Source organism: Hippichthys cyanospilos, chromosome 7 (assembly GCF_059441005.1).
Source record: "Hippichthys cyanospilos isolate Australia breed blue-spotted pipefish chromosome 7, RoL_Hcya_1.0, whole genome shotgun sequence".
In the NCBI taxonomy this organism is placed as follows: domain Eukaryota; kingdom Metazoa; phylum Chordata; class Actinopteri; order Syngnathiformes; family Syngnathidae; genus Hippichthys; species Hippichthys cyanospilos.
In genome coordinates this window covers 6,842,580-6,870,055 of record NC_142375.1, presented here as the reverse complement: position 1 = coordinate 6,870,055, position 27,476 = coordinate 6,842,580, and the positions used below count along the sequence as shown (strand labels likewise).

General features: G+C 37.4%; 1 protein-coding gene across 5 annotated transcripts in view; it reads right to left on the bottom strand.

Moving 5' to 3' along the window:
- The window catches only part of rptor (regulatory associated protein of MTOR, complex 1), a 120,499-nt gene that overhangs the window by 74,280 nt on the left and 18,743 nt on the right, over positions 1 to 27,476 (bottom strand). For all 5 annotated transcript variants that reach the window (XM_088419991.1, XM_088419992.1, XM_088419990.1 and 2 more), the window contains exons 5-10: positions 22,623 to 22,781; positions 19,046 to 19,192; positions 11,734 to 11,909; positions 6,238 to 6,297; positions 2,660 to 2,760; positions 434 to 578 (exon numbers count right to left, since the gene is read on the bottom strand). In XM_088419991.1, the coding sequence (XP_088276117.1) occupies positions 434 to 578; positions 2,660 to 2,760; positions 6,238 to 6,297; positions 11,734 to 11,909; positions 19,046 to 19,192; positions 22,623 to 22,781 (788 nt within the window). The remainder of the gene's footprint in view (positions 1 to 433; positions 579 to 2,659; positions 2,761 to 6,237; positions 6,298 to 11,733; positions 11,910 to 19,045; positions 19,193 to 22,622; positions 22,782 to 27,476) is intronic.

The following is a 27,476-nucleotide window of genomic DNA, read 5'->3' as shown; positions in this document are numbered from 1 at the left end:
AGTCATAGTTTTTTATTTAGTCATGCAAATGTCAGAATGTTCTATTTAAATCATATTAATAAATGATATCACAGGGTTAGCTGATAAACAATTAGAGTAAGTAAAGGCACTGTATTGCTCATTGAATTTTATAATTCTTGTGCAGGGTTTTTAGCTGTTCAGCACTTGAGTGGACTTCTCATTTTACAAATGAGCGTCATTAACTTTTGGCTGGTGGCATTTATATCACTGCATGGCATAAAAAATGTTACATTGCAGTATCATAAAATGTAGATAGTGTCACTCTGTACCCCTTCTCCACTCAAGAATGCATTTTGTCAATTGCAGCAGCATGTACAAAAAATAGATGTGAGGACGAAGGGCACTGCTAATTCTTTTCACCTTGTGGACTCTTTCAGCATGCGTAACACAGAGGTGTGTTTGTGTGTCTTACCACATGGCATGCATGTATGTTGGAGGCAGGCGAGGACTGCTGACTGGGGTACAGTTGTATGACCTCATTATCCTCTCGGCTAATAGAAAATTGCGGAACAAGCTTGCCACCAGAAGGTCCTGACGGAACAGCTTCTGGAACAAATCTATACCAAGACAGAACAAAGAATACATTTTACACAAAATACATGAGAGCAAGGAAGAGAAGTCTAGTTTTGTACGTGAAGTTTTTTTTTTTTTTTTTTAAAGCAACTCATAAAATTTAGAAAGTGCACTAGTATATATGCTTTTATTCATAATGAAAGTCGAGTTCTGCAGAAAAGCAAATATCAAAAAGTTAGACATGTTTTTACCGACATCTCGGTTACTGTTAATGACCTATGGGGCCTTTTCTCCAGTTACAAGGGCCTCTTCCCATCTTGCCACGCCAAAATACATGCTCAAGTAGGGCTGGGTAGCCCTAATTCTTTTGCAGAAATATAAAATCTCAGATTTTCTCAACACAAATTTTATTTCGGATTTTGTTCTAAATATCTCCCTCCTTTTTTAAGCAAACATTTAACACAAATAGCTTTCTTTCAATTAAAGTGAAAAGCATTTGGGGTAAAGGACGCTTGGAATGAAGGGGAGCTGCGAGGAAAGCTTATCGGAAAGTAACCACCGCTGTTCATTGAATATGTAGCCTTCACATAAACGCACACATTTTTCTTTCTCACTGAGCAAATCACAAAGTACGTGTGTCCTGAACAGTGGCGATTGTCCTGGATGGACCCACTAATTAAGACTAAGGGAATCAGGCCATTTGACCACATATGAACTGTCATTCAAAAAGCATTTGGGGCCGTCGGCGGACGTTTGATTCTCAGTTGCGGTTCCATCTTTTTACAATGATGCGGAAAATCCAAAACTTACGTTACTAACAGTGGTGGGAAACTGCTTATTTTGAGACTTGATATACTTCATTGATGTTACTGTAATTAAAGTCTCTAGATTACCTACAGGCGTGAAAGTGAGAGTGAATGTGTGGTTTTCTGTCTCTATATACCTCTTGAATGACTGACAACGAGTCCGGCGTGTACCCATTCTCATTAAAAATAAAATGGGATAGGCTACAGCTCACCTGTCACTATAAAGTGCATAATCAAAACAAAACCTCAGCATTGGGGGGGGATCAATTTCCTGCAGATTTATTGTTTTTTATTATGGTTGTGGTATTTGTTTGGAGTAGGAGCAAAACTGTGTGTGCTCAAACATAGAAATATTTTGATGGAGCACATAACAGACTTGGACAATAATATGGGTGTTTTGAATGTGGTGTGCAGCAGAGCCTCATTACTGGGATTCTCCCTGACGTGGGCCGCTTCATTAACAGTAGAGCCCCGAGGGTTTAAAAGGGCTTTGGCAGCCATCAGCATTGTCACATTGTTGCTGAAAGCTGAGAGCTTGTACCGGTATGCTTGGGATGTGTGCTGCATAAAAGGCAGGTACGGACTGGGAATAACTGTGTGCACAGTATGAAAAATGAAAATCCCAGCCATAGAAGAACTCCATCTAGATCTGGCATGGGCGATTTTCGGCTAAAGTTGTCTTCCTGACAACAGCGGCCATCGGATTCAACTGCTCAATACGGGACAGGTTTCCCCCCACCCACGCCTCACGGTGCCGAGCAAAAGCAAAATAATTGAATGAGTTCCAATATGACATCACTATCAAAATTTAAAGAACTAGCAAACATAATTGTCAAAAGTATTCAAAGGAAATGTATTTATATTTACAAGTTACCAATGGTCAATTTTAAATACGAGATGCGGGCAAATTAAAATCTGGTTATTTGTAGGACACTTTCAAAGTGTTGAATATTTTCAACAAGCGTGTAAAGGAAATTTTTCTACGTTAACGTCAATAAGGCTTTCCCTGTTCACCATATGGCCTTAAAGTGGTGTGGATATGACATATACTATAAGACAGGGGTTGTCAAACTTATTGGTGGAGAATGGTTACGTGTAAAAAATCAAACACAGTTTGCTCTAATATTTGGCTGCCAAATGGATGCCACTCTCCACTTGAGGAGCCCACTTGGACTTAGCTGTACTTCTGCACTACATTACACTTTTTCTGTCAGTTTTACTGTTAGTCATGCTTCATTATTTTATTACAGTGCCTTATGAGATGCCTTCATTTGAAATTCTGGAGAGATCTGTGTGTGTGTGTGTGTGCAGAGCCACACCTCTGGGCAACACGTTCCAGGCAATGGTGTCAGTTATGGCTGTGAAGATCCAATTGAGTTCTCCGAGGGGCGTGCGCCTGTCATTGAGCCTGCCAGGGATCCTGGACACAACATAACGCAACACAGATGGCTTGGTGGCACTCATTGCATGTCACAACTCAGAACAGACTCAGAACACAAAGTGGCAATCGCTTGACAATGTCACTACACTCAATTGGGGTATTTACATTTACAGGCTTTAACGCAGTGAGACCGACAAAATACAAACACTGAATATTCCCGTTTAAACATACAATTATTCATAGAAACTGCTTGTCCATAAATTACGGTAAGAACCACAGAAGAACACAGAAGCAGCTTACAAGCTATTGTGTAATATTGTAACACATTTCAGATGTAAAGTACATATGCACTTAAGTTGCACTGCAAAGTGCTGCCTATCGTTGCCGTCCAAAGAAAACATGCATTGCCCAATGGCTTTTCCTTTTTCTTTTTAAGTACCGCATTTTCCGCACTATAAGGCGCACCGGATTATAAGGCACACCCTCAATTAATGACACACTGTAAAATCTTTTCCATATGTAAGGCGCACCCTCAATTAATGACATATTTTAAAACTTTTTCAATCACAATTTAGTAATACTCAGTAAGTAAGTAATTACAATCATAACTCAAATAATAACTCTAAACTCTCAATAGCATAATAATTCAATGTCAATATGACTAACCTTTTTCAACTGTAAACACACAAAAGAAACAGGTAAAGCTTACTTTAACAGTTCATTCCCCATTTATGAATCCCAATCTCAATATTGATCCAAATATAAGTCACACCTGATTGATTATAAGGCGCACCATCAGCTTTTTAAAAAAAATTAAGGCTTTTAGGTGCGCCTTATAGTGCGGAGAATACGGTAACTTTTGTGTTTTATTGTCAAGTGACAATAACAGAGCTGCAATAATTGAATCTATTCATCATTTATAGTTTTATTTTAAAATTGTCCAAATTCTCATAATTTCAGCCCTACAACAGTATATATTCTAAGATTTATATAGTCCACCATGACAGCAGACTCATTATCTTTGTGTTGATTCAAAATAAATCATCTGCAAATATCTGCTTTAACATAGAACACAAGAATATATGTTTCTGCAGTTTCTGAAACGCTACAGACCAAAAAAGTACTGTGACTGAACCTTAATCAGTGTTGAATTGTGCATTTTATGCACTGTCAATTTGCAATAATGACATGTTTAATTAAAGGGATGGGTGATGTATGTGCACTTTGAACAAATAATGCTATCTCAGTAATAAACTCAAATAATTTTATACGAAACAGCATTAAAATAAAATCCACATAAATGTTATATATGTTGCAGAAATGGCAAAGCAATTTTGGCCACAGGGAGCACAGTTTCCATATGTTCACGTTTGCGTAAATTTTTACACTCCCAACATTTTCATTAAACAGGCGTTATGTGTTGTGTCTGGCTCCATTTTAAACACTCAATCAATATTCTTTTGAAAACTGGTTTCCACAAGGGTTGGAATTTCTCCTAAACATAGCAATAAACTAGCTAGTTAGTAAACTACTATAGAATTATAGAATGCCTTTGACTGTCATTGTAAAAAAATGATCCTAACTGTTTGCAGGCATAGTTTAAGTGCAAGTGGTAAAAATCACGGTAGTCTTTTCTGACATTGAAATAAACAATAAAAAAAGATTCATCTGATTATTATTATTTTTGTAGTATCCAATTATTCAAATTGACGAAATAAAGTGACTACTCGCCAAGGCCTTGCTTATTTTACATGTCCTATCTAGATTTGGCTGACCTCATAAATAGCTATGAAGTAAGTCGAACACCTATGACACCATACAATCTACGGGCCACTTACATTTAACTCTTTAAGTACCAGCCATTTTTGGATAGTCCTATGACAAAATAAGTAAATTAAATTATATATATCGAGCGGCTCAGTGGCAGACTGGTTAGCAAGTCTGCCTTACAAGTCCTGAGTTCAACCCAGCTGGCGCCGGCCTTCCTGTGTGTACTTCGCATGTTCTCCCCGAGCCCGCTTGGATTCTCTCCAGGAATCCTGGCTTCCTCCCACACTCCAAAAATATGCATGGCAGGTGTATTGGACAACTAAATATTGTCCTTAAATGTGATTGTATGTGAATGGTTGTTTGTTTATATGTGCCCTACGATTGGCTGGCAACCATTTCAGGGTGTCCCTCACTTACTGCCCGAAGACAGCTGCGATAGGCACCAGCAAGGCAGCGACTCTAATTTAGAGTATCAGCGTCAGATGGAAATTATTTCTAGTACCCAGGAATGTTCGGACTTACATAAAACATATATAAACATATCTTTCAGATTATTTTCTTTAACGTAGTACCTTTGATTATATGATTATATCAAATTGAGAAAAACACATCTCTTTAGACAGAATATTTAATTTTATGACTCATATGTGGGATGGGAAATTAGTTTTATGCCATTTTTCTTTTATGAGCTCTATTCAATATTCAGCTCAGGCATCAGCGGTTTGATCATTCATTGCCAAGTGCAATGTGTCAAACCATCCAAAATTTTAGAATGTTCAACAGCAATAAAAAGAACAGAACTAATAATAACAATGTGTTTCTTTTATGTTATTCTATTTAATTAGTATGGGTGAATGCTGCAAGCTGAAATAGGTCTCCAGAAGGCTGTAGATGACTAGATGGTTTGAAAGTTGTTTTGCATTCGACCACCTGTTACCTTGTTTTAACATAACATTCTGGTTCTTGAGAAATGTTTTATTCATACCCTACTGAAAAATGACAACATGGGAAAAATATTTGCCTCTTACGATATCTAGTATTGGTCTAGAGGAACTTTAGGGGCTGCTAAAACTTTTTTGGTTCATAATATCCTTCCAGTCATAAATGAATTCTAAGAGAAGCGGCTAAGTTAACAGACAGACGCACGGACAAACGAACGGGCGGGCAGACGCTGCTCCTCATGAGGGTTGTGGCATGCTGGGGCAAAATAATGGGGCAATTTTAAAAGAGCTACTATCAGACATACAGTATAAATGGGATGGCCGATTAATCAATGAGACATTTAACATATAGCAGGGAGGCTGGAGAAGCTTTGTAACCACTGATTACAAAGTTGTGTCAAAAGAAAGGATTTTTTGTGGTGTTATGAATGGTCTGCTTGCATTTATTGATGTGATTTAAATGAAGATGAGTACGTTGTTCTTTTTTTGTGGGATGTTATATAATCTACTACAGTATTACTAAAAAACAAACTGAACTGACTTCCATTGATGATCCTTTTTTGTTTTAATTTCTAATTCAAAATCTTGTATTATATGTTCAATAAATCAATCAATCAAAAAAAAAAAACAAAAAAAAAAACATCAGGTCACATTTCATCATCAACATTTGCAGGAACTCAAAAAAATCCACATGGCTCCAGCACATGAAATAACACGTATGACTGAAAAGCTATTATTATTATATTATATATATATTATATATATTATATATATATATTATAATAGCGTTAAGAATATCACTTACTTCTCAATTAGGTCTAATGTCACCCCTGGCACCAACTTAGCACTCTTCTGCATACAAAACCTATGAAAAAAAAAAAAAAAAAGCAGATAAGTAGGGGATAAGTGCTGGTGAGTGGCGAAGAAAAACAAGAACTAAAAACTCAGAACTTAAGAGATAATTTCCTCCGCAAGATGTAAAGCCGCATTATACTACTGATGAGTAGTTCTGACAGTTTTTGACAACATTTTTCAGAGTGAAAATTTTTGCTCTCAGTAGTCACAGCAGGTTGAATTGAAAGGTAAAAGCAGAGTCAGTGACAGCATTGTGACACTGCATTTGTGTGTGGCAGTATACTGTACAACTGGATGAGTGTTGAATTGGCTTACAGGCAATAAAAACAAGAAGAAACCAACCAGAAAATCGATTTTTTGAGGAGTCATAAATTACCTGAGCATAATATTAAATCCCTAAAAATATTAAATTTTTGTTGTTTCGATATAACTAAAAATAGGCCTCAAGATATGATTGACACTTTTGAACAGCTTAACTGTTTCATTCAACAGTGAACTTGAAAATACCTTCATAGCATTAAAAATAATTTGGTTAAACAATTTCTCCACAAGCGGCGGCACGGGGAAGAGTGGTTAGCACGCCCACCTCACAGTTCAATTCCATCTTGCTCCACCCTTCTTGTGTGGAGTTGTCATGTTCTTCCCGAGCCCACGTGGTTACACTACAGCACAGGTGTTGAACTCCAGTCCTTGAGGGCCGCAATCCTGCATGTTTTACGGTTGTATCTCCTTAACACACCCGATTCAAATGATTGGAATCAGTTTCAAGCTTCTGCAGAGCTTACTAATGAGCTAATCTTTTGAATCGGGGGTGTTGGGAAAAGAAATCTGAGAAACATGCAGGATGCTGGCCCTCGAGGACTGAAGTTAGATACTTATGCTCTACAGGCACTCCTGCATCATACCACACTCTAAATCCATACATGATATGTGTATTGGACATTCCAAATTCCCCTTAGGTGTGTATAAAATTTATGGGTTATATGGAATAGTGGACATTTTTATATAATACTACGTATCATATCCTGACATGCTCACACGGTATTCCGCCGGCACAGCTAAGTGTCATAGCCGCTCATGCATGACGCTGAAGTGGGGTGAGGTGCCTCGTCTCCTATTGTGAACAAAGGTAGAAGGTGCAAAATAATGCTCATATAGCCAGAAATATAGCTAACATTAAAATAGCAATTTCTCCAAGAATGTTGACGGAACAGCCTCATCTACAGACTACTGTGAAAGGGGCATGCGTTTTTGCATTTGCTGTATGAAATCCTTAGAAGAGACATTGCAAATTGAGAGTTGACCAAGTTGCCAAGCAACACACTATGCACTTAGTGCATTAAAAAAAAAAAAAAAAAAAAAAAAATATATATATATATATAAGGCCTGTTATAGCGTGCACATGTTTTGATCGAAGCTGCAGATCCAAGTCCAATCAATATATGGAAATGCTCCTCACAAGTGAAGAAATAATATCATTTTGATGTTTACCAGTCTTACAAGTAGCGGCACATAGGCAGAAAAAGGTGGTATAGTGTGTGCCATGTAGAACTGCCGCAATGAATTTCCCCACTCTATAAAAGTAAAGTGCAGAGCAGTAGCTAGATTTGTAGACCATGAGGCATGTGTCTAAGTCGGGGGAGTCCCAGATGATTTAAAGGAGTAAAATGTAATTATGTGAGCCCAGCATCCTAATCTATACTGTATTAAAAATTCATCTACGTTTCTTCTCTTTATGGTAAACAAACTATTTACAGCATAAGTAAAGTAAATAACAGTCGACATCATATTTTAACAGCATCTTGAAAATCTGCATTAACAAAAAGTATAGCATATATTTCCTTTGCATACTGTAAGTCATAAATGTTTAATACATGAAGGGGGATCTCATGAATAATTGATATTTTGCCAAATGAAAATTATGCATATTACTGCTTTAATTGGAACACATTTATTAAGATGACGTTGACCAAAGCATAAAGATGTCAGTGGGTGATATGTACCTTTATAAAACAATTGATTAAAATAATTGATTTCTAAGAATCTGAAACAACACCATGATTATTGCCAATCATATCATAGGATTGCTCAAAAAGAAAATTCTCCAGAACATTTTGTGTGTATGTGTATGTGTGTGTGATGGTTCTCTTCCCCTTAGTCAGTTTTTTCCTGCACCCAACTTCTACATTTTCCGGATCAGTAATGAGAAAAACATTGAAGCTGAATATTTACAGTATTATTAATGGTTTTCTGCTCACCTGAGCAATGTAATGTAAGTGCAACACACAACCCTCCTGCTTTTCGTCACTCACTTTCCATATTGCCACCATCCATCCCACGTTGCTGTTCATTAAAATTTTAAAACTCAGGTATGAAATCATATCAGTGCATCCCTTCACCCACTCACCCTCAACCACAGACAGTACTGTATACAAAACTCAGACTTGATTTCTAAAGGCTATTTTAAAATTAAATTGAAGAACACTGAGATTCAGATAACAGATTAGGAGCAATAAAAATGAGATAATGAGTGTTGTGTGGTGGAACTGGTGGAAAGGCTTCATATGGGATGCTGAATCTAAAAAGTGGGGTTTGCGCACATAGTCTACTTGACCAAGTTCTTATTCTTTCCAATGACAGTCACAAATGTCAGAATGATTCACACTAGCGCCTTATACTGTATATCATACATCAGTGATGCAGCAAGAATACTAGAAATTTCAATCACATTATTTTTAAAATCAAATGGGATGGATGGATATAGTATTGATTGTTCTCTCTATGAATCGAATAATTGGATATTTTTGTTTGCAGTTAGAAGCCAACTCCAGTTTTTTTCCCCCATTTATTGTTTATTTGGTATTGTTTCGTGGTTAAAGCTAAACACAAAGCAATACAAACGAGAGTGATTGTCATACTCATCAGCTTATTTTAAATTGATACTGATTCTGTCCTTGTTTACCAAAGTGAAAGCTCATGCTGTCTCAATCATCCTTTATTTGATGAATATGAAATAAATGTAGCGCAACCTGTGGCAAACAAACAAGCTAATCGAGAAGAAATAGCTAATCGGCCACTTGCTGGGTGGCGAGATAAAATGCAGGAACAATGCAGGGTCTGTATAACCCGTGGAATCCACATATTTCCCAGCGGATTTCAAATCTTGCTCCGTCGTGCTGTGCCCCTATGCACCCATGCCAACTGCATGCGTCTACGCTCCGCCGTGCCACGGAGGCCCTCGTACTTCACTTTGAGAAACACAAAAAGTTAGTAGCAGAAGAAAGTGCCGGTTTTGTGCAAAAGGTCTCTACTCCAACACCGGTGTAAAACCTAAATTTAAAAACATGCATAAAGTGGGTGTGTTTTTATGCTGCACAGGCGGTAAAGGGGTGGTGTAGTGGTAGTATGAAGGTGTTCTTCCTCACCATCACGCCACTATAGCCCACCCAAGTCCTTTTTATCTCCTGGGGTGGAGCCTTGCTTAGAGTGCAGAACAAGCAAGGAATTCTTAAAAGTGCATCATTCATGGAAAATAACACTTTTAGGGTGAGAAATTAACATGGTAACATGGTGAAATGCTCCAAAAAGTTGAATTTCAATGATTGGGGCCCTTAAAGTTAAGGTGGTGAATTTTTAATGTCTAATACTAAATTCAGGGGCTATTGTAACTAAAGAGAGCAAATAAATTGGTGTCTGACTAAACAGGCACAGTCCTTTGCAAGCCACAACATCCATTTATGGAGTTAGCTTCTAGGAACAGTTGAGTCAATATAATTCAGCAGCTTGTTCTATGAAATAGAATGTTAGAGAGGGATATCAATATTAATGACATAGCACTGAGATACATCATGCTGAAGGTCATAGCTATATGTGGATTTAGAGGAGAGGAAGACTGCCTAAACTCTTTAACATGTATGGCAGGAAAGAAATATGATGGTAGATGTAGCACACTTCTTAGCGGTAACCTGTCACTCAGGCTTACAGTATATTCTTCATGAAAAGTTGTAAAACTAGATGGAACATTTGAATGGGAAACTTGTGAAATCATCTGTCTGATGACTGTAACACAAATGTGTTTGTGTGAAGAGGAATGGTTCATGGCATCATCAAAACGTCAAACAACATTGATATAAATCACAGCAAATGAAGTGCAACTTAAAACACAGCACCTTGATTACGTTGGCAATTATTACATACCAGTGTCATTTAAACATACAAGGTTCTGTAAAACTATGCGGTAAATATTTGTTTAACTTATCTATCCTTTAACAAACAGGTAAACATGTTTCTTCAACAAATGACATGAAAGAAGTATGACAGTAAGATGAAATGGTTGTGCAACAGTTTTGTTTTTTTTTTTTGTTCGAGTTTCTTCAGCCTCCAAGGCCAGCGGTGTTAGAAAATTACAAAATAAATAAATGTATAAAGGACTAATGCAATACAGAAAATAATGGATCCGGACTACCCATAGTCTATGACCCACCGTCACAACCACACATGTAGCAAGAGGTACATCTTGTGTTGCCAAGGAAAGGTTTTGCTATATTTAGCCACGTTTCCGACCTTCACCAACTACTTTTCATAAAAAAAAAAAGTAAAGTAGAAAAAATGAAATCGGTGCTAATATTAGCAACATTCTCATTCCCTGCATGGGGGAGGAAAGAGGGCCAAGAGAATTTGCCCTGATGAGTTTGTCCAAAAATCCTTCATTATATTTTACATGTTGAGTATATTTTATGTCATCACTGTATCATGACACTATTATACTTCTGTCTGTTATAGAAGGACAAATAACATCACCCAGGGCAATCTTCTTTAACAACTGTGCCATGCTTTTTTGTGGGTCAATAAATTAACATAATTGGTGCTTACAAATGTTTCATGTTTATTTATTTGCAACTGGCAATCTCTGTCAAGTTCAAGTCGAAACGAATCTCATACTGTATTCTTCAAGTGAATGTTGAAGTGATGCAATCGCCAGGGGCTGAACGCACAAGCCCCTAAGACCGATACACTCACAAATATGCTGCTTGGCTGATGCAACCAGTGTGCTACAGGAAAGATTAAAATTTGAATTTAGCATTGTTATGCATTCATTTCAACACCTGCCGAGATCATCCTCTATGCAGCTCTTAAATGCAGCCAATAATAAGCAGAGGAATTTTGGTTTGAAAAAAAAAAAGACAGGCACACTCAAAATTATCTGCATAGAAATAGATTAGGAAGTCAAGAAATTCATGAGTATTTTCTAACTTCTGATTGGTACTACTTGCATAAATGTGTTGTGCCATACATAGTCAATAATGATACAATTAGTTTCATTCCTTGGGTCTTGATTAAGGTTGTTTCTGCGTGGAAAACAACCTTACGTGGCCCAATGTCCTGCCCTTTGTGAGTTTGTGGATTCAAATTCATGGATTTAAATTTAAGTGTGCAAAATCCTTACCACCGCAAGGCAATCTTTATAGGTGTGGTGAGGCAGGATGTGAAAAGGTCAGCAGGGAGGTCAGGGTTCATTGGTAGCAACTCACTGGCCTCACAGGCAGCCAGCTGGATACAGTTCTTCATGGAAGGTGGCAGCGGCATTTGGGCGAGAGGATGGCTGGGATTGATGGCAGCCACCTGCAAAGACAAATCAGGACGATGTTTCTATTGCTCTTATTCATTTAAGAACATAATGTCTAAGGGAAGTGAAGTGTGAGAATGAAATTGTAGCTTTTTTTGTTCCCACCTAGGCCATTTATTTAAATATTTCAGCCTTGATTATCAGTTGCATCAGTAGTGTTCACACCCACAGACACACAACATGCCCCCACCCCCCATTCATGTATTTTATTTTATTTATTTATTTTTTTAATGCACCATGCTGGATCAGCGACCACATGTCAAAAATACCAAAACTTAAGGCACTAACTCTATGGCTATGGCCTATGGCGTGCGCCAACGATTAGATTTGAAGACTACAAGATCAGAATAATCACCTTGACTGTGAAAAGTGCCAATGCACTTCTGAAGTCCGAATCCTCACAGGAATTTAGCTGTGGTATTATTTTATAACTGACCTTTGGAACCAGAGGCTATCATTACCAGTTGCAAACAGACTATGTTCATTATGCAGTGTCCAACCCAGTACAACTACAATTTTTATGATAAAGTTTTGAAAACTATGCCCAAGTTGTCTTATTTCAGCTTTTATTCACGAGCTGCTGGACTCATTAATTAAGTGTGAGCGCTGGTTTGGGTATTCTTTCTTTCCTGGACACAAGACTGTAACCTGTTTGTTTGTCCGCCCACCCGTCTGCTTGTGCATTCATCAATCCATCCATCACCTACAGCTTGTCCAAGGTCAGATCGCAGGGGCAACAGCTTTAGCAGCGAAGCCCAGACTTCCTCCTCCCAGTCACTTTGCCCAACTCCTCGCAAGGAAATTTGGAGGCATTCCAAAGGAAGCTGACACAGTCTCTCCAGTGGGCCCTGGGTTACCCTGGGGGCCTGCTCCTGGTGGGACATGCCCTGAACACCTCATCTCACTTAAACTCAGGGAGATATTCAGTAGGCGTTCTAAACAGATGCTCTCTCGAGTTGGAATTGTATCTTGAATGACCCAATGGGTGGCATGATTCAGTGATAGAGTCCTCGTCTCCCAACTAAGCGATTGTGGGTTCAATCCCCCGACCATTGTGACCATGTTGAAGTGTCCTTGAGCAAGACACGGAACCCCCAGTTGCTTCTGATCCTGCTTCATCAGGGGGTAAATTAGTTGTCAGTTTAAAGCGTTTTGAGTACCTAAGCTAGAAAAGCACTATGTATGTGTAAGTCCATTAACCATTAGTCCCTTTTCTGTCTAAAGTGGCCAAGGTCATCTTAATGAGGTAAGGGACTATATACAGGGATGTGCATGACTAGTACGCAGGGACAAACGTCATGAACAACGCCACATACTTTGTGAAGGTCCCGGTTGTGTCAACCTCAGAATTGTATCGTCACCTCATTGAACATTTGGAGAACGTGTTTGCCACACTAATCCTCAAGGTAAATATGACAGCAGTGCCAGTACAAGCTGATTATTGCAGAGTATCCAGCGTAATTATCACATTAGCATATTGTAATCTCACAAATTACAATGAAAGCCACCATGGCAGCTCTCTTTTTGCCTCCTCTACTGTGCATATCAAAGACCAATGAAAAGCTTATAAAGCGTTTCTTTTAGAAGACACAAATAAACCCTACAGGGAAGGAGTGGAAACATACAGAATAAGACCACAGACAATCACCACCACTGTAAAACAAATCTATAAAACAACTGCAATCAAGCAATTGTATTTAAGAGAAATAAAAGAGGGAAATACTGTACTATAAACTAGTGATGTTCCATTAAGGGTTTTACGCTGCAAATTCCGATGATCCGATGCAGATTATGATCTTGGTCCATACCAATCACATAGACTAGCTGCATATTTTTATTTTTTTTATTTTAGAGCTGTTTACTAGCAATTTTATTGAATTTTGCTCCATTGTCTATCTTAAGGGAACTGATCTCAATTGACTTCATTAGAAGGGTACACACCCTGGAATGGCTATGAGTCAACGACATAGTAGTGCCGAAAAGCAAATGATTCATACACACTTTTTTTGTCATGATTTTGTGGAAATGTTCAAAAACCAAAGTCCCAAACTCCTGTAAACTGTAAATCAACATAAAAGGTCAGGTGCTCAATGTGTCTGAGCACTGAGTGGCTGAATTTCAGTCTGAGAAAAGCTTCACCACTAATGCATTGAACATGTAGCCTAAGTGCACAGAGCAAATAATGAGATATTCAAAGCTATCCAGGTGGCTCTAAATGTAATAGTGCACTCAGGGGTGGCATGCACATATGAATTTCAGAAGGCTGTTGCAGTACAGGAAGTCATCCACAGCAGCGAATGCTTCATAATTTTCCTGCAGCTCTTTATTCCATGCCAACATCTTCATATACAGTATGTTAACAGAAGCTACTTTTTTGAGTATGCAAAGTGTGAATGCATAAATGTCAAATTTCTACATAAGATTGAAAAATGTCAAAATAATATGCTATGACTGTACGCTTATACGCGCTACCAAGGTTTTGGCACAAACACAGTAATGACAGGGATGCCTATCCAATATGTGGGCCAGGTGGGCCATGTGTGCCCCTATACACACACACACGCACCCAACACACACACTTGGATCATCTCTTGAATGATTAAAAAGTCTCTTCATCTTCCGTGACCCTAGCACATTACAGACTTCCTGCATGAGTGGGTGCAAAGGGCACGTAAAAACTTGAAACTCTCATTATGCAACCTTCACTGCAGGGGGAGCTTTATTCCACTAGCAGAGGAAGTAATTAAACATATTTATATTCATATTAACACATGTATTAATAGCGACAGGCAATGGTACTGATACAGGTAAATAAAAACTAAAAGTGTAAGTCGGTAAAACCAAGGAACTAAGGGTGTCCCCAAATTATATTGATATTGGATATTGGTCTGATATCAGAAAAAAAAAAAACACTATCATATTAATGTAAACGTAAATGGTTGTTTTGTCTCTGTGTATCCTGCAATTGGTGTCCCCCGTCTACTGCCAGAAGATGGCTGGGATCGGCACCAGCAAGCCAGCCACCCTGGTGAAGATAAGCTAAAACAAAATGATGAATGTATTCATGTGGAGTATATTCTCAAGTGTGAGATTACATTTATGTAACCCAAATATTTGGAATTAATGTCATATTTTCTCATACCTGTTGTCTCATACCAGTTTGATTGGTATCATTAAGTCTCTTCAAGCATTTCATATTAAAAAAATAAATAAAAGTTTGTGTCACTCCTGCTGATATTGGATCGATTTTGTTATAGGACAATACTCAACGCTGCAATATTGGTATCATGTCAAAGGAGAAAAAGTTGTTTCAGGACACCCCTACTAGGAACTGCAGGGTATTACCAACAACAATTTTATAAATTATTTAGATGAAAAAAAAACCTTTAAGTAGTATATACTGTTTTTATAAGGTTCTGCTTTCTCAATCACAAATGTATTTTGATCCTTGAGAATGTGCTTTACAGTATAATCCTGCTTTGCTCTACACAAATTATGAAACATTTGTGGAGACACGTCAACAGAATTATCTCTTGATTTAGGGGGTGGAATCCCTTGCCACCTCAAGATTCAATTCTATTGCGAATCCGAGGGCTGCGATACAATAAGAATTTGCATCTCAATGCCCCTTGAAGATTTGTTTTTTTTCCTGTGAATTTCTCTTTCCTCTCGATATTGAACATATTCTCCCCTTCATACTTAAATCAGTTACTTTCACGCCTGTCTTGCACACTTCAAAAGGTTTCTCAATTCTAGGCTTATGACAGGCATGCACATATCTTTGGACGTCTGCACTTGTGAGGACATCCACTGACATTATGCATAAGATAGCCCCTAACCCTAACCTTAACCTTAACCTTCAGAAATGATTAACTAATCCTTACCCTAACCCATGTAGCACCAAAATTTCACTCATAAAATTGAGTAACCCGAGGATTCCACCTCATGCGTTGTGTCTCCACTCTGCTGGGCACCGCAACAACGTCGCAAACCCCTATCCACTGTATCCGTCTCCGCTCCGCCACATCAGTGAGTCCCTGGAAGGTCATACTGCACATGCGCGGGGACCACCAATCCACGAGATGAAAAAGAACAAAACTTTTCTAAATTTCCGCCAACAAACCAAACTCCATTTGTGCAATGTTAGCATGACTGACAAGTCATTGCATGCTTCATTGATAATGGGTGAGAACATACAATATTTGTTTTAACTTTTAAGTGAATTGAGAGACTCGTGAATCATACTGTGATATAGATTTGTACATGTTACCATGCCCATTAACAAGATGAAAGTGTTTGCTCTTGTTGTCTCAATGACAATGGCACAGACAAGTAGAAGCAGTCGCTTTTATCTTCATCCAATCAATCAGCAAAGGAGAATTCATTCTTGTCTGCGTGGAGTGCGTTTTCTTTGAAAATCCGGATGTAAATCACATTTTTTTTTTGTTTGGTGCTTTCTGACCTAGGAATTGACCATGGGGAATGCCGGTGGACCAGATTTTTCAAGCTCTGCGTAAAGTTGGCGGACCACGGCACAACTACGCAGCCGCGACGCAGCGCGCTGGATACGCATGTTGTGGAACCGCTCTCATTCATGAACAAGAATGCGTCGAGGCGCATTGCAGCAGAGCGGAGCCACAACAGAGCATGTAGAATCCCTGGGTAAGATGTCTTTGGGAAAGGGAAAAGACCCAGTATATTCGAAACCCCCCCAACTGCCCATTCGTGTGAAAAGAGAAACAAGCTGAGGACTCCCATTATTTGATTTAGGTTGGGGACCTCTTCTATAGAGCACTGGTTTAAACATTTATGTCATACCATGAGTACCCCTCTCACTCATACTTTTTGATGATTTTCCAAAAGGTGAATGTAACACAACATACTGAAGGATTTTTTTTTTTTCCTTCACTTGAATGTGTTAAAATAAGTCATACAAAATTTGGCATGAATATAAAGACGTAACTGTGCTGAAAACCCTGAAAAAAATAACAAATGAAAAAAAGTGGAGCTCCTTTGAACAAGTTCCTTTTAAATAGGCATTTAAACTTTACGTATCAGGAAATAGACTTAACTCAAATAATATTCAGACCCAGTGTTTCTTTCTTTTCACCAAGCTTCTGAGCTCTAATGACACACTTGGATTTGACACACAGCTGTTGTGTCTTAGACAAGGCTGTACCACAAGTTATTGAGCTTGGAAAAAAAGTGTCTATATGTAATGTGCTCATGCACCCCAGGGTTAGGCATACACCTATATACATATATACATATATATATATATACATATATATACATATATACAGTGGTACCTCGGTCCTCGAACGCCTCTATACTCGGCCAAATCGGTGCTCGACCAAAAAAATCAAGTAGGTAATGCATCGGACCTCGATCAGATTTTCGGTGCTCGACTAGCCGAGCCTAGCCGTGCTCGACTAGCCGAGCCTAGCCGAGCCGACCCGAACGCGCTCCTCGGCTCTTTTCGGCCAGTTCAAGCGCCAGTTCAACTCAGACCGCCAACGGAGTAAGACTTACGCAGTTTGTTTGAGTACGTATTTCTTCCCAATTTTCAACTTTTTTGTGTTGCGCTAGCCCTTAATGATGGGTCCTAAGAGAGATAGTGATAAGGGGAAGGCAAAGAGAAAAACAGTGAGGACCACTATCGAACGGAAGAGACAAACAAAAAAGGCAGAAGCAACTTACAATGGACAGGTTCCTTCTTAAAGAAAAGAGGAAGGCTACTGCCCAGCCAGATTTACCTCCACAGAAGAGAGAGAGAAGGGAGAAAACCCCTGAAGGCGCGTTACCTAGCGTCATCATGAAAGGGGATTCCCCTTCCAAGGATTAACCCTCCCTCCCGTCCTCGCCGCATCCATTCCCGTATGCCATCAGCCACTCTCCAAAACGTAAGTAAATTATACAAAATGCTTAATAATGCTTTATATATCTTTATCATGTACCGCTTGTGCACATTTACGTCCTCATTGTTGTTTAGATACATGTTCTTATAATATTTTAGGTATTTTTCTTAATGGTAAAAACGGATTAAAATAGTTTCCATTATTTCTTATGGGAAAATTGGTTTCGGTGTTCGACCAAATCGGTGCTCGACCACCACCTCGGAACGGATTATGGTCGAGTACCGAGGTACCACTGTATATATATATATATATATATATATATATATATATATATATATATATAGATAATATATATATATATATATAATATATTATATATATGTACTGTATATATATATATATATATATATATACACATATATATATATATATATATATATATATATATATGTACTGTATATACATATATATATATATATATACATATATATATATATATATATATATATATACATATATATATATATATACATATATATATATATATATACATATATATATATATATATACATATATATATATACACATATATACATATATATATATATATATATATATATATATATATATATATATATATATATATATATATATATGTACTGTATATACATATATATATATATACATATATATATATATATATACATATATATATATATATACATATATATATATATATATATATATACATATATACATATATATACATATATATATATATATATATATATATATATATATACATATATACATATATATATATATATATATATACATATATATATATATATATATATATATATATATATATATATATATATATATATATAGACACACAAATTTCACAATATATATACATATATGTATATATGTATATACAACATATATGTATGTTGAAAATGTAGAAAAAGAAACTCCTTAGTGAAATTTGGTGTTATACGCAAAATGGGTTAAAGGTGTAAAACAGATGATTAAAGGTATATTAAAAATTAAATCAATTGTTCAATCATTATGAAGTCAGATTTTGATTGTCAATAAAACCCTTGCTCCAGGGATTACACTGCAAAAATTATCAGTCAGCAAAATTAGAAATTTGCTGCTCAAATGAAGTCATTGATTAGAAATAGCTCTAGAAAAAAATGAAAATTAACACAAATAGGTGAGTGTGTTTGTGTGCATGCGTGCAGGTGTGGGTGTGCATGTGCTAACGCACCTCGAGTTCCTGTTCTCGCTGCAGGGCAAACTGTTTGAAGGACTTGACAATGATTCCAGCATTGGAGCAGTCATAAACAAAAATGGAAGGGCTCCCCATCCAGGTCTGAAGGTCATAGATGGACAGTGGGATGTACTGGGTGTAGTTCTTGATGAAAAAAAGATGAAAATGGTGAAAAGATTAGAGTGGCATGGTATCATAAAATTGCTTTGGTAGAATTCATGATCGATTACATCAAGTTTGGAGAGATGAGAGTGATCTAACAAAAAGGCACTGATGATCTATGAAGGACCAACAGTGTCAGAGCGAGCGCTGGTGTCTCGTGTATACATCAACCATCTCTTCCTTTTGTATTCAGAATTTTAATTCAGCAAATGACAATACATTTCTGAAGAGGTGTAAATGAATTAGAATGAAAATGTAAGAACAACCTAAGGAAAAGGAAGAGGAAAAAGAACAGCGAAAGCTAGAAGGACATAACGCCCGAGGGTGTGCTACAGATCGAGTGGAAACCTCTAAGATTGGACAACAACAGTGCATCACGGTGAGTGGGTGCTAGCTTATTGAAAAGGGGCAATAAACAACTCAAAACAATATTTCATGTCTTCACTAAAGATTAGCCCTGGGATAACAGCAGGCACACTGCAAATTATTTGGTTCTTATCACTACCAAACCAAAAAAAAAAAAATATTATCATATATCCTGGTTGAAAACTTAATACATAATTCCAGGCAGCAAACATTAAAATTATAACATCAAAAATTGAACAAGCCAACCCCCCCAAAAACGCAATAAAGCCCATACCTTTATTGATGATCAATATTTATGTTCCCCAAAAAGGCAGACCATTCCTTATACTAACTAACTTCTATGGTCAATATTAAATCTTTTCATCCATAATCTATAGACGCGTATCTTCACTCGGGTCGTTGGCATGCTGGTGGCTATCCCAGCAGTCTTTTTGCAGTAGGTGGGGGACACCCTGAACTGGTTGCCAGCCAAAAGCAGGGCACACAAAGACGAACAAACATTCACACTCACACTTATGGACAATTTAAATGTTTAATATGCCTTCAATGCATAGTTTTGGAATGTGGGAGGAAACAGGATTGCCCACAGAAAATCAACATGGGCACAGGGAGAACATGTAAACTCCACAAAGAAAGGCCGGAATTGAAGCAGGGAACTCTGACCTGTGAGACGGACATGCTAACCATTCATGCCGCCTGCTCTGCCCACAGTAATATTTGTTCAGGACTGTTTTTGAAATGTTTCACTTCATCTGTGCTGTTTCAGGCTAAGTATGGCGTTGAGTCTACAGACACACACATTTATTTTATGCAGTATCCGTTGTTAACTTTAATTTAAAGACACAGTCAGGAAACAGCTGTGTATAAAATTTAGCATATAAGCTATGCTTATTTAGATGAACTTGCCACAGCCAACCTACCTCCAGCTGGACTTTGTGATGTGTTGTTACTTTCTTACTCCTTCAAAAGCAATGGCTGTAGGGCTACGGTTTTTAGTGTTATTTAAGTGTTATTATTAGCATATGAAAAGATCACGACCATACTCGTTTAGCATTGCAATAGCTAATGTTAGCATTATGCACACTCTTTTCCACAAACTTTATTTGTGGCTCATTTATTATTTAGCAATGGCGAATGTTTATTTTGTTTTTACTTTTAGCTTCACTCTGAATGTTTATGAAGCTAATTCAGCTCAATTGCAATGAAGGAACAAGACACTCAGCTACCTGGCTCAGGTGACATTGAGTTTGGCTTCCATTGACCCTTGCTACCCCCAAAAACATAGCATTTGCCTCATACTTGTGCTCACAATATTATTATCATATGAAAAGATCACGACCATACTCGTTTAGCATTGCAATAGCTAATGTTAGCATTATGCACACTCTTTTCCACAAACTTTATTTGTGGCACATTTATTATTTAGCAATGGCGAATGTTTATTTTGTTTTTACTTTTAGTTTCACTCTGAATGTTTATGAAGCTAATTCAGCTCAATTGCAATGAAGGAACAAGACACTCAGCTACCCGGCTCAGGTGACATTGAGTTTGGCTTCCTGTTGACCAATGTCCACATACCCCATGTATCCAACAGGTTGCTATTACAGTGCAACCCCCAACAATATTAAAAAGATGGAAAAAAAAAAAAAGAAAGACGGTATTGGCAACTGGGACTCCATTTTCCAAAGATTTTGGACTCAAAATCTAGTTTCATAACACTGCTACTCAAAAGCAAGCAAAGAGGGATCTATAACAACGTTATCAGTCAGAACGAAGAAGAATCCATCCTGAATCCCAATGCCTTGATCAGACAGATGTAGTCTTAAACAACCTACTCCTTGCACCATTGTAATTTAAAAAAAAAAGTCTCATCTGATCATTCATCAAAATCTGTTTTTAAACAGGAATTTTATTGTAAAGTTTCCAAGTCACAGGTTGCAACCAGCTCATTAGATCTATAACGATTGTTCATAATGTTCTTAATTTCTTTTCTTTGCAATGATGCTGTTGGATTGCTGGAGAAGCATCCTCTCTCCTCACCGATCTTCTTTTTGATGGATCTAGTAACAGTGCAGCAGTAGGCAATGAGCCTGTGACCAGCCTCCCACAGGAAAATTTTTCAGAATTGATGTTGGTGTTAATAGCTTACTTGACACACAACACCCCAATGTGCTGCAATTCTCCTCCCTATAATTCAAACTGTGGTAATTGGCGACAGTTTCAGATCAAGATGCAATGAGTGTATACAAGAAAGCTGAAAGAAATCACAAATCCTTCAATGGAATGTGTTTGAATGTCAAGCATTATTTTGTTCCGTCATTTGTTATTGTTATCTGTGCCTTACAATAGTTTTGTATGTTTTGCAAAATTATTATATCATTACTTAGTCAGTTGAATAAAATTACTACGGCTGATCTCATTTAACTCTTTGAATTCATATAAGCTCAGGGTCCGCATACAGGAAAATATAATCAGAGTATATATCTTAAAAAACATTAGAATCATTTGAGTGTAGATTTTTGCTATTAGATTTTTCTCATTTATTAACATGGCTGCATAATGCTGCGCACGACGCAGCACAACGGAGCGGAGACGCAACGCAGTATGTGAAATTCAGGGTTTAATGTGCAAAGCTTGAAGGTGCCAAGGACAAGTTATAATGGATTGAATAACGTGACTGATTAAAAGTAGACGCCACATTGGTATTATCAGGTCAGAAAAAAGCAGAGAAATATACTTCATATTGTGTAGGAATTAATGAATGATCCCCTGGAAAATGTATTCTCTCTAAAGCAAAACCCTCAGGTGTTTTGACACACCAGTCTAGCGCATGATATTTTTAGGCCACATAATAAGGTCCAAGATATCCTATATTAATTTTGAAGAACATTGATTAATTTGCAAGCAAAGTAGGGATTTACACACAATGTACTGGCTCTACTAAATGTCAAATTTAAAAAAAAAAATAAAACTAAAAAAATATAAACTCCAATGTGTATAATCATGTGATACGCTCTCAGTCAATAGTTAATGAGTTGAGTGTTACCTTATTAAAAACCCAAATTTCTCCGTTGACAGTGGGCCTTGGAACTCCGTGGCCATTGTAGTGAAAGAGGACGCGTTCCTCTTTGGCATTTCGTCTGAGTGAAGTGCATAGCTTTTTCACCTCGTCCACTGTGGGGTCCAGGCTTTGTTTGTAACGTGCCTGAAAAACATGAAAGACATGAGTGAGTAAAATGTCCTGAATTTCTGCTCTACCACAGTTTCATAAATCAGCTTAATTTATTCAATCCTTATAAAGATGAGTGAATCGGTTCTTTGCCAATAATAAAATATGCACAAGACATCTTTACGTACCGTTTTTTTCTGAACTATAAAGCGCAGCGGATTATAAGGTGCACTTTCAATGAATGCTCATTCATCTTCAACACACCTGATCGCTTATTATTTTATTCCTATAACAATCCTCCTATTTTATCCAGCACGTATATGTTGTATTTAAGGGCTGCTAGACTGCTTTTATCAAGGTCTACACTTGGAGTGACCCTTAATTCAATTTTGAAAATAAAAAGCGCTCATCACTAGGTGACAAAAAGCGCCTCCAATCCCAAGAGATTAGTTGTGCAGAACAGAAGAGTGTGAGACTTGGCCTCTTGCCAAGACCCACATCAGAAAATACTAGGGCAGAGGACACGTTCATTGAGTTTGCTTAGAGACACTATCGCCTGTGAAAAATCTGAAACCCCACTTTCAGGACCGATTTTAAAAGTACACAAACATTTGGCATGGCATTTATATTTTTTCCACAAGAAGCATTGATGGTTTGCTTGAAGTGCATGGTGTGGTAGTGTTTTAAATATAAGGGAGAAGACAGGATTCCCGAATTGTAACTGAACAGAAACACAAAAACACACACAATCACCATTCGTTTGTTTGCTCTTTGCCCCCCCCCCCCCCCCCCCCCACACACACACACACACACACACACACACACACACAAAAAAAATCAATGAATTACTGGCTTTTTCTAAGACAGCTATTTCCAGGAGATATAAGAGAATGACTTGGATAGCAGCACTGTGACCATCTCTGCCAGACCAAGGTGTAATGAACTACAAGGTACTGCGGGCATTTTACAAAACAAAAATGTAACTAATAGTACATATAAACATTGAAAAATGAAACTTTGAGGAACATTGAAAATACATACGGCAATTCATCCCAAAAACACGGACACCAAATAGAACGTATTCCAATGAAAAATGATTCATTTCCATATACTGCATGTAGATGAGTTTGAACTGCATCAGGATAATATAGCTGGCGGCTTAATTCCATTTGGGCATAAACAGATCGGATGGGCTGAATACTGCACTTACCCAGGCAATATCAAGTGGTAGCATAGAGGTGTAATTGTGTTATTGAGAGTCATGCAATAATGGAAGGATAATATCTGGGAATCAGCGCCTGCGGTGAAGGGTGGTGGTTTGGAGCAAGATGGAGATGGTGAAATGGGCACATAGGCCAAGTATTTACACCTGCAACTAGTTTTGAAGTATTGATCCGTTAGCAAAGCAGTTAATTTACAGCATCTATCCATATCTATCAGCATTTTTCTTGTGTTAAATCGATGGCCAATAATAAATCAGTTTTAAATTCTTAAGGCAACACTCAGGAACTTTCATGCTTTGTTGATTATGGTGGCAATTTATGAACAAAAGCAATGATGTTGAAGAGGCTTATTTGTTGTGATGACCAGCACATACATGGCGTGGCATGCATTCAGAATAAATTACATTTGCTTCCAGGGATTTCCAGTGATCAGGTCATGAATCTAATGGTCTATTAACAATATCATACTGAAGAATTGTGAACTATCAAGCTGATAGCTATTTATTATTACGACGCACATTTTCAAAAGCTAATGTTATCATTATGATTTGATCTTCGGAAGTCCACCAGTTTAGTCCACCATTAGTCCACCAGGAACAGAACCATGGCAGCTTTGGTCAAAAATCCCGCCTCTTCTTTAGGTTAACGTGAATGAAAGCCAGGCCAGTGTTGATCCTTGTTTGTCCAAGGTAGTATCTCTTTCTTTATCTCCTCAGACAAAAACATTTGTTAATTTGATTGTTTTTCTGCTTTTGCCTTTACAACATTAAACATGTTGGAATCGACAGCCATTTTTGCAATGAATGGGGAAAAGGGGACAAAACATATGCCATACGGCAGTCATCACATCCATAGTTTATTTATGTGGCAGAGTGAATGCCACTCTCTTGGAAGTTGCTTAGTACCAGTAAAAGTGAGTGATACAGACCTCTTCATCCCAAGAGAAAAGTATCATTCACCGAGATGTAAGCTGGTGGCTCATCAGAAGTTATGAGACTATCGGATGAAAGTTGAAACATTAATTACTGTTGCTTTAATGTCAGAAAACCTTAGGGGTTTTTTTTGTTTTGTTTTTTTTAACAGGAAAACATTGTTGCTGCATTGTTTTGTTTTTTATTTGAAATTTAAGCAAAAATTGGGGTTTATACATTGAGTTTTTCAAAGAACAGCCCGTGACCAGGACCGTGCGTCATTTCACCCGAAATAATGGTCATGCTGGGGCCTGTGAGCATGGCTTGATTCAGTTCACAGCAGGTTTGATGAACAGTGAGCAAGGACACGTCACCAATCCATTCCTGTGAGCATCCTGTTGAGACTGTGCAGCCATTTTCCATTTAATGTCAAACGTGACCACTATAACACTTTCAACAATATCTAGTTTGAGTATTGTTAGCAGTCCCATCAAAATAAATAAACGAAAAAAAGAAAACATCTAAACCACATGAGTTGTAATCTTTTAAGTTGGGCTACACACAAAAAAAACATTAGAAATGAAACAATATTATTTGCTTTTTTTGTTTGTGACCATAAATCAGATTACGACTGGCCACAAAATTCACACAATTCATTGGACCCTTCGCACCATTAGTGTGATACAATACAAATCCTTTTTTAGTCATCATAAATGAGGGTGAAGCAACACACACAAAAAAAAAAAACATCTCATCTATCTTGTATTTGATGCTGGGATGAGTATCAACAGACTAAGTGGCATATTATATGGAGCTGAAAGAAGTGACAATTTTGTGTGAGTAATGCAACGTCACCAAGATCGATAAGAACGTAACACTTGGGTTGATTTACTCTAAATTGTGTGTTCAAAATTAATATGATAGGATATGTCATTGAGCTGGCAAAAAAAATTCGCTTTATTAATTTTGAACACACAATTTAGAGTAAATCAACCCAAGTGTTACGTTCTTATCGATCTTGGTGACAGTCTGCATTACTCAACACCAAAATTGTCACACTTCTTTCCAGCTCCATATACATATGCCACTTAGTCTGTTGATACTCATCCCAGCATCAAATTACAAGCAATAGGCTGACGACTGTTGTTATTTTTGTATCTTGGTTAAAATGAAATTGCTTGAGGTACTTTTTTTCTTTCCACAGGTACCTACTTCAAGCCAATTGTAGCAACAATTATTGATGCTCTGCATGACAGTAAAACACACTGCTAATGTGTTGAGAAGGCCAACTTCAAAATAAAGCTTACTATAAAATGTATATGTATATAAATGTTTAATATGTACATGCTTCTACTTTGAACTTGGTCTCGGCAGCGTGTGATGATGTAATGTCTTTCCACTGCCGTCAAAGACTGCTGTTCCTGACATGAACAGGACAGAGATGTTTTGAGATTATGTGCATTCGCCAATTAAGGGTGCTGAAAATATTTAACTACACTGGCATTATAATTTTCAGAACCTGTTGCCAGCATTCAGCAGTGACTTTAGGATTATAGCGGTGTCCATCATCAATACGGAGTTGGCAGCGAAAGCCGCCGAATTACTTTTCGAAGCCAATTTAATAGATGTAAATGACTGAACACGTTGATGCTAACAGGCTGACACAGTTGCTGTTCCTGCTGATCACTTTTTGACAAACCAGGCTAACTCAATGTGCTATTTCAGCCCACAGCGTCACTCCTGAAGCTCTTAATGTCATGTCATGCTATGCTAGATAAAAAAAACCTCAAAAATTTTTTTTCAAAGTAACATTGAATATTATCACTTGAACCCTTAAAAATATACAAACGAACAAGCAACTTTGTTTGACGAGCATAAGCATAAATATGTGTTTTTAATCAAAAATGAGCATTATGTTTGCCTTTTTGAAGTTGTGTTTTCAGAGCCATGTTGTAAAATCCCCCCAAAAAAGCACGGAGGACTTGGTAGTAAGTACCATGACTTGATTTTAATTTTCATCATATACCTTAATCATCTATATAATTTTCATTAGGATATTTGAATACCAAAGTACTCAATAGCTACAAGGTTGCTAGCTAGGATGTTCCAATTACTTTTAAATCATCGTTATGACAACATTTTGTTTTTCCAGTTGAAGGATGGTAAAATATTGGCAAAAACAATCACAGTTTGTAAACACTGCAAAAAGCTGTATGAATTTCATTAAACTATTCAGTAAGAGGAAAGATCTCGGCTGCAGCTGTTAATGCAGCAGCATTTGAAAAATAAGACTATAACTAAAGTGATCCCTCTATTGAAGTTTTACATTTTCACTTTAAAGCTAGATTGTTAGATTTCTTGTAGTCTGCTCAATAGGGATTAGGGAAATAAAATACTTTGAAAAGTGGAAAATGGATATTAGGCATTATTATACTAGAAATTTAGCAAAAAAAATATCTTGTTCTTGCTGATTAAATGTTACGTGGTATATGTGTCTCATCCCATCCCGAATAAACGTACAATACTTTATTTTACGTTAATCAAACATGATCATCAGCTGATCAATTGCCTGACTAATCAAAACAGCATTCTTATAC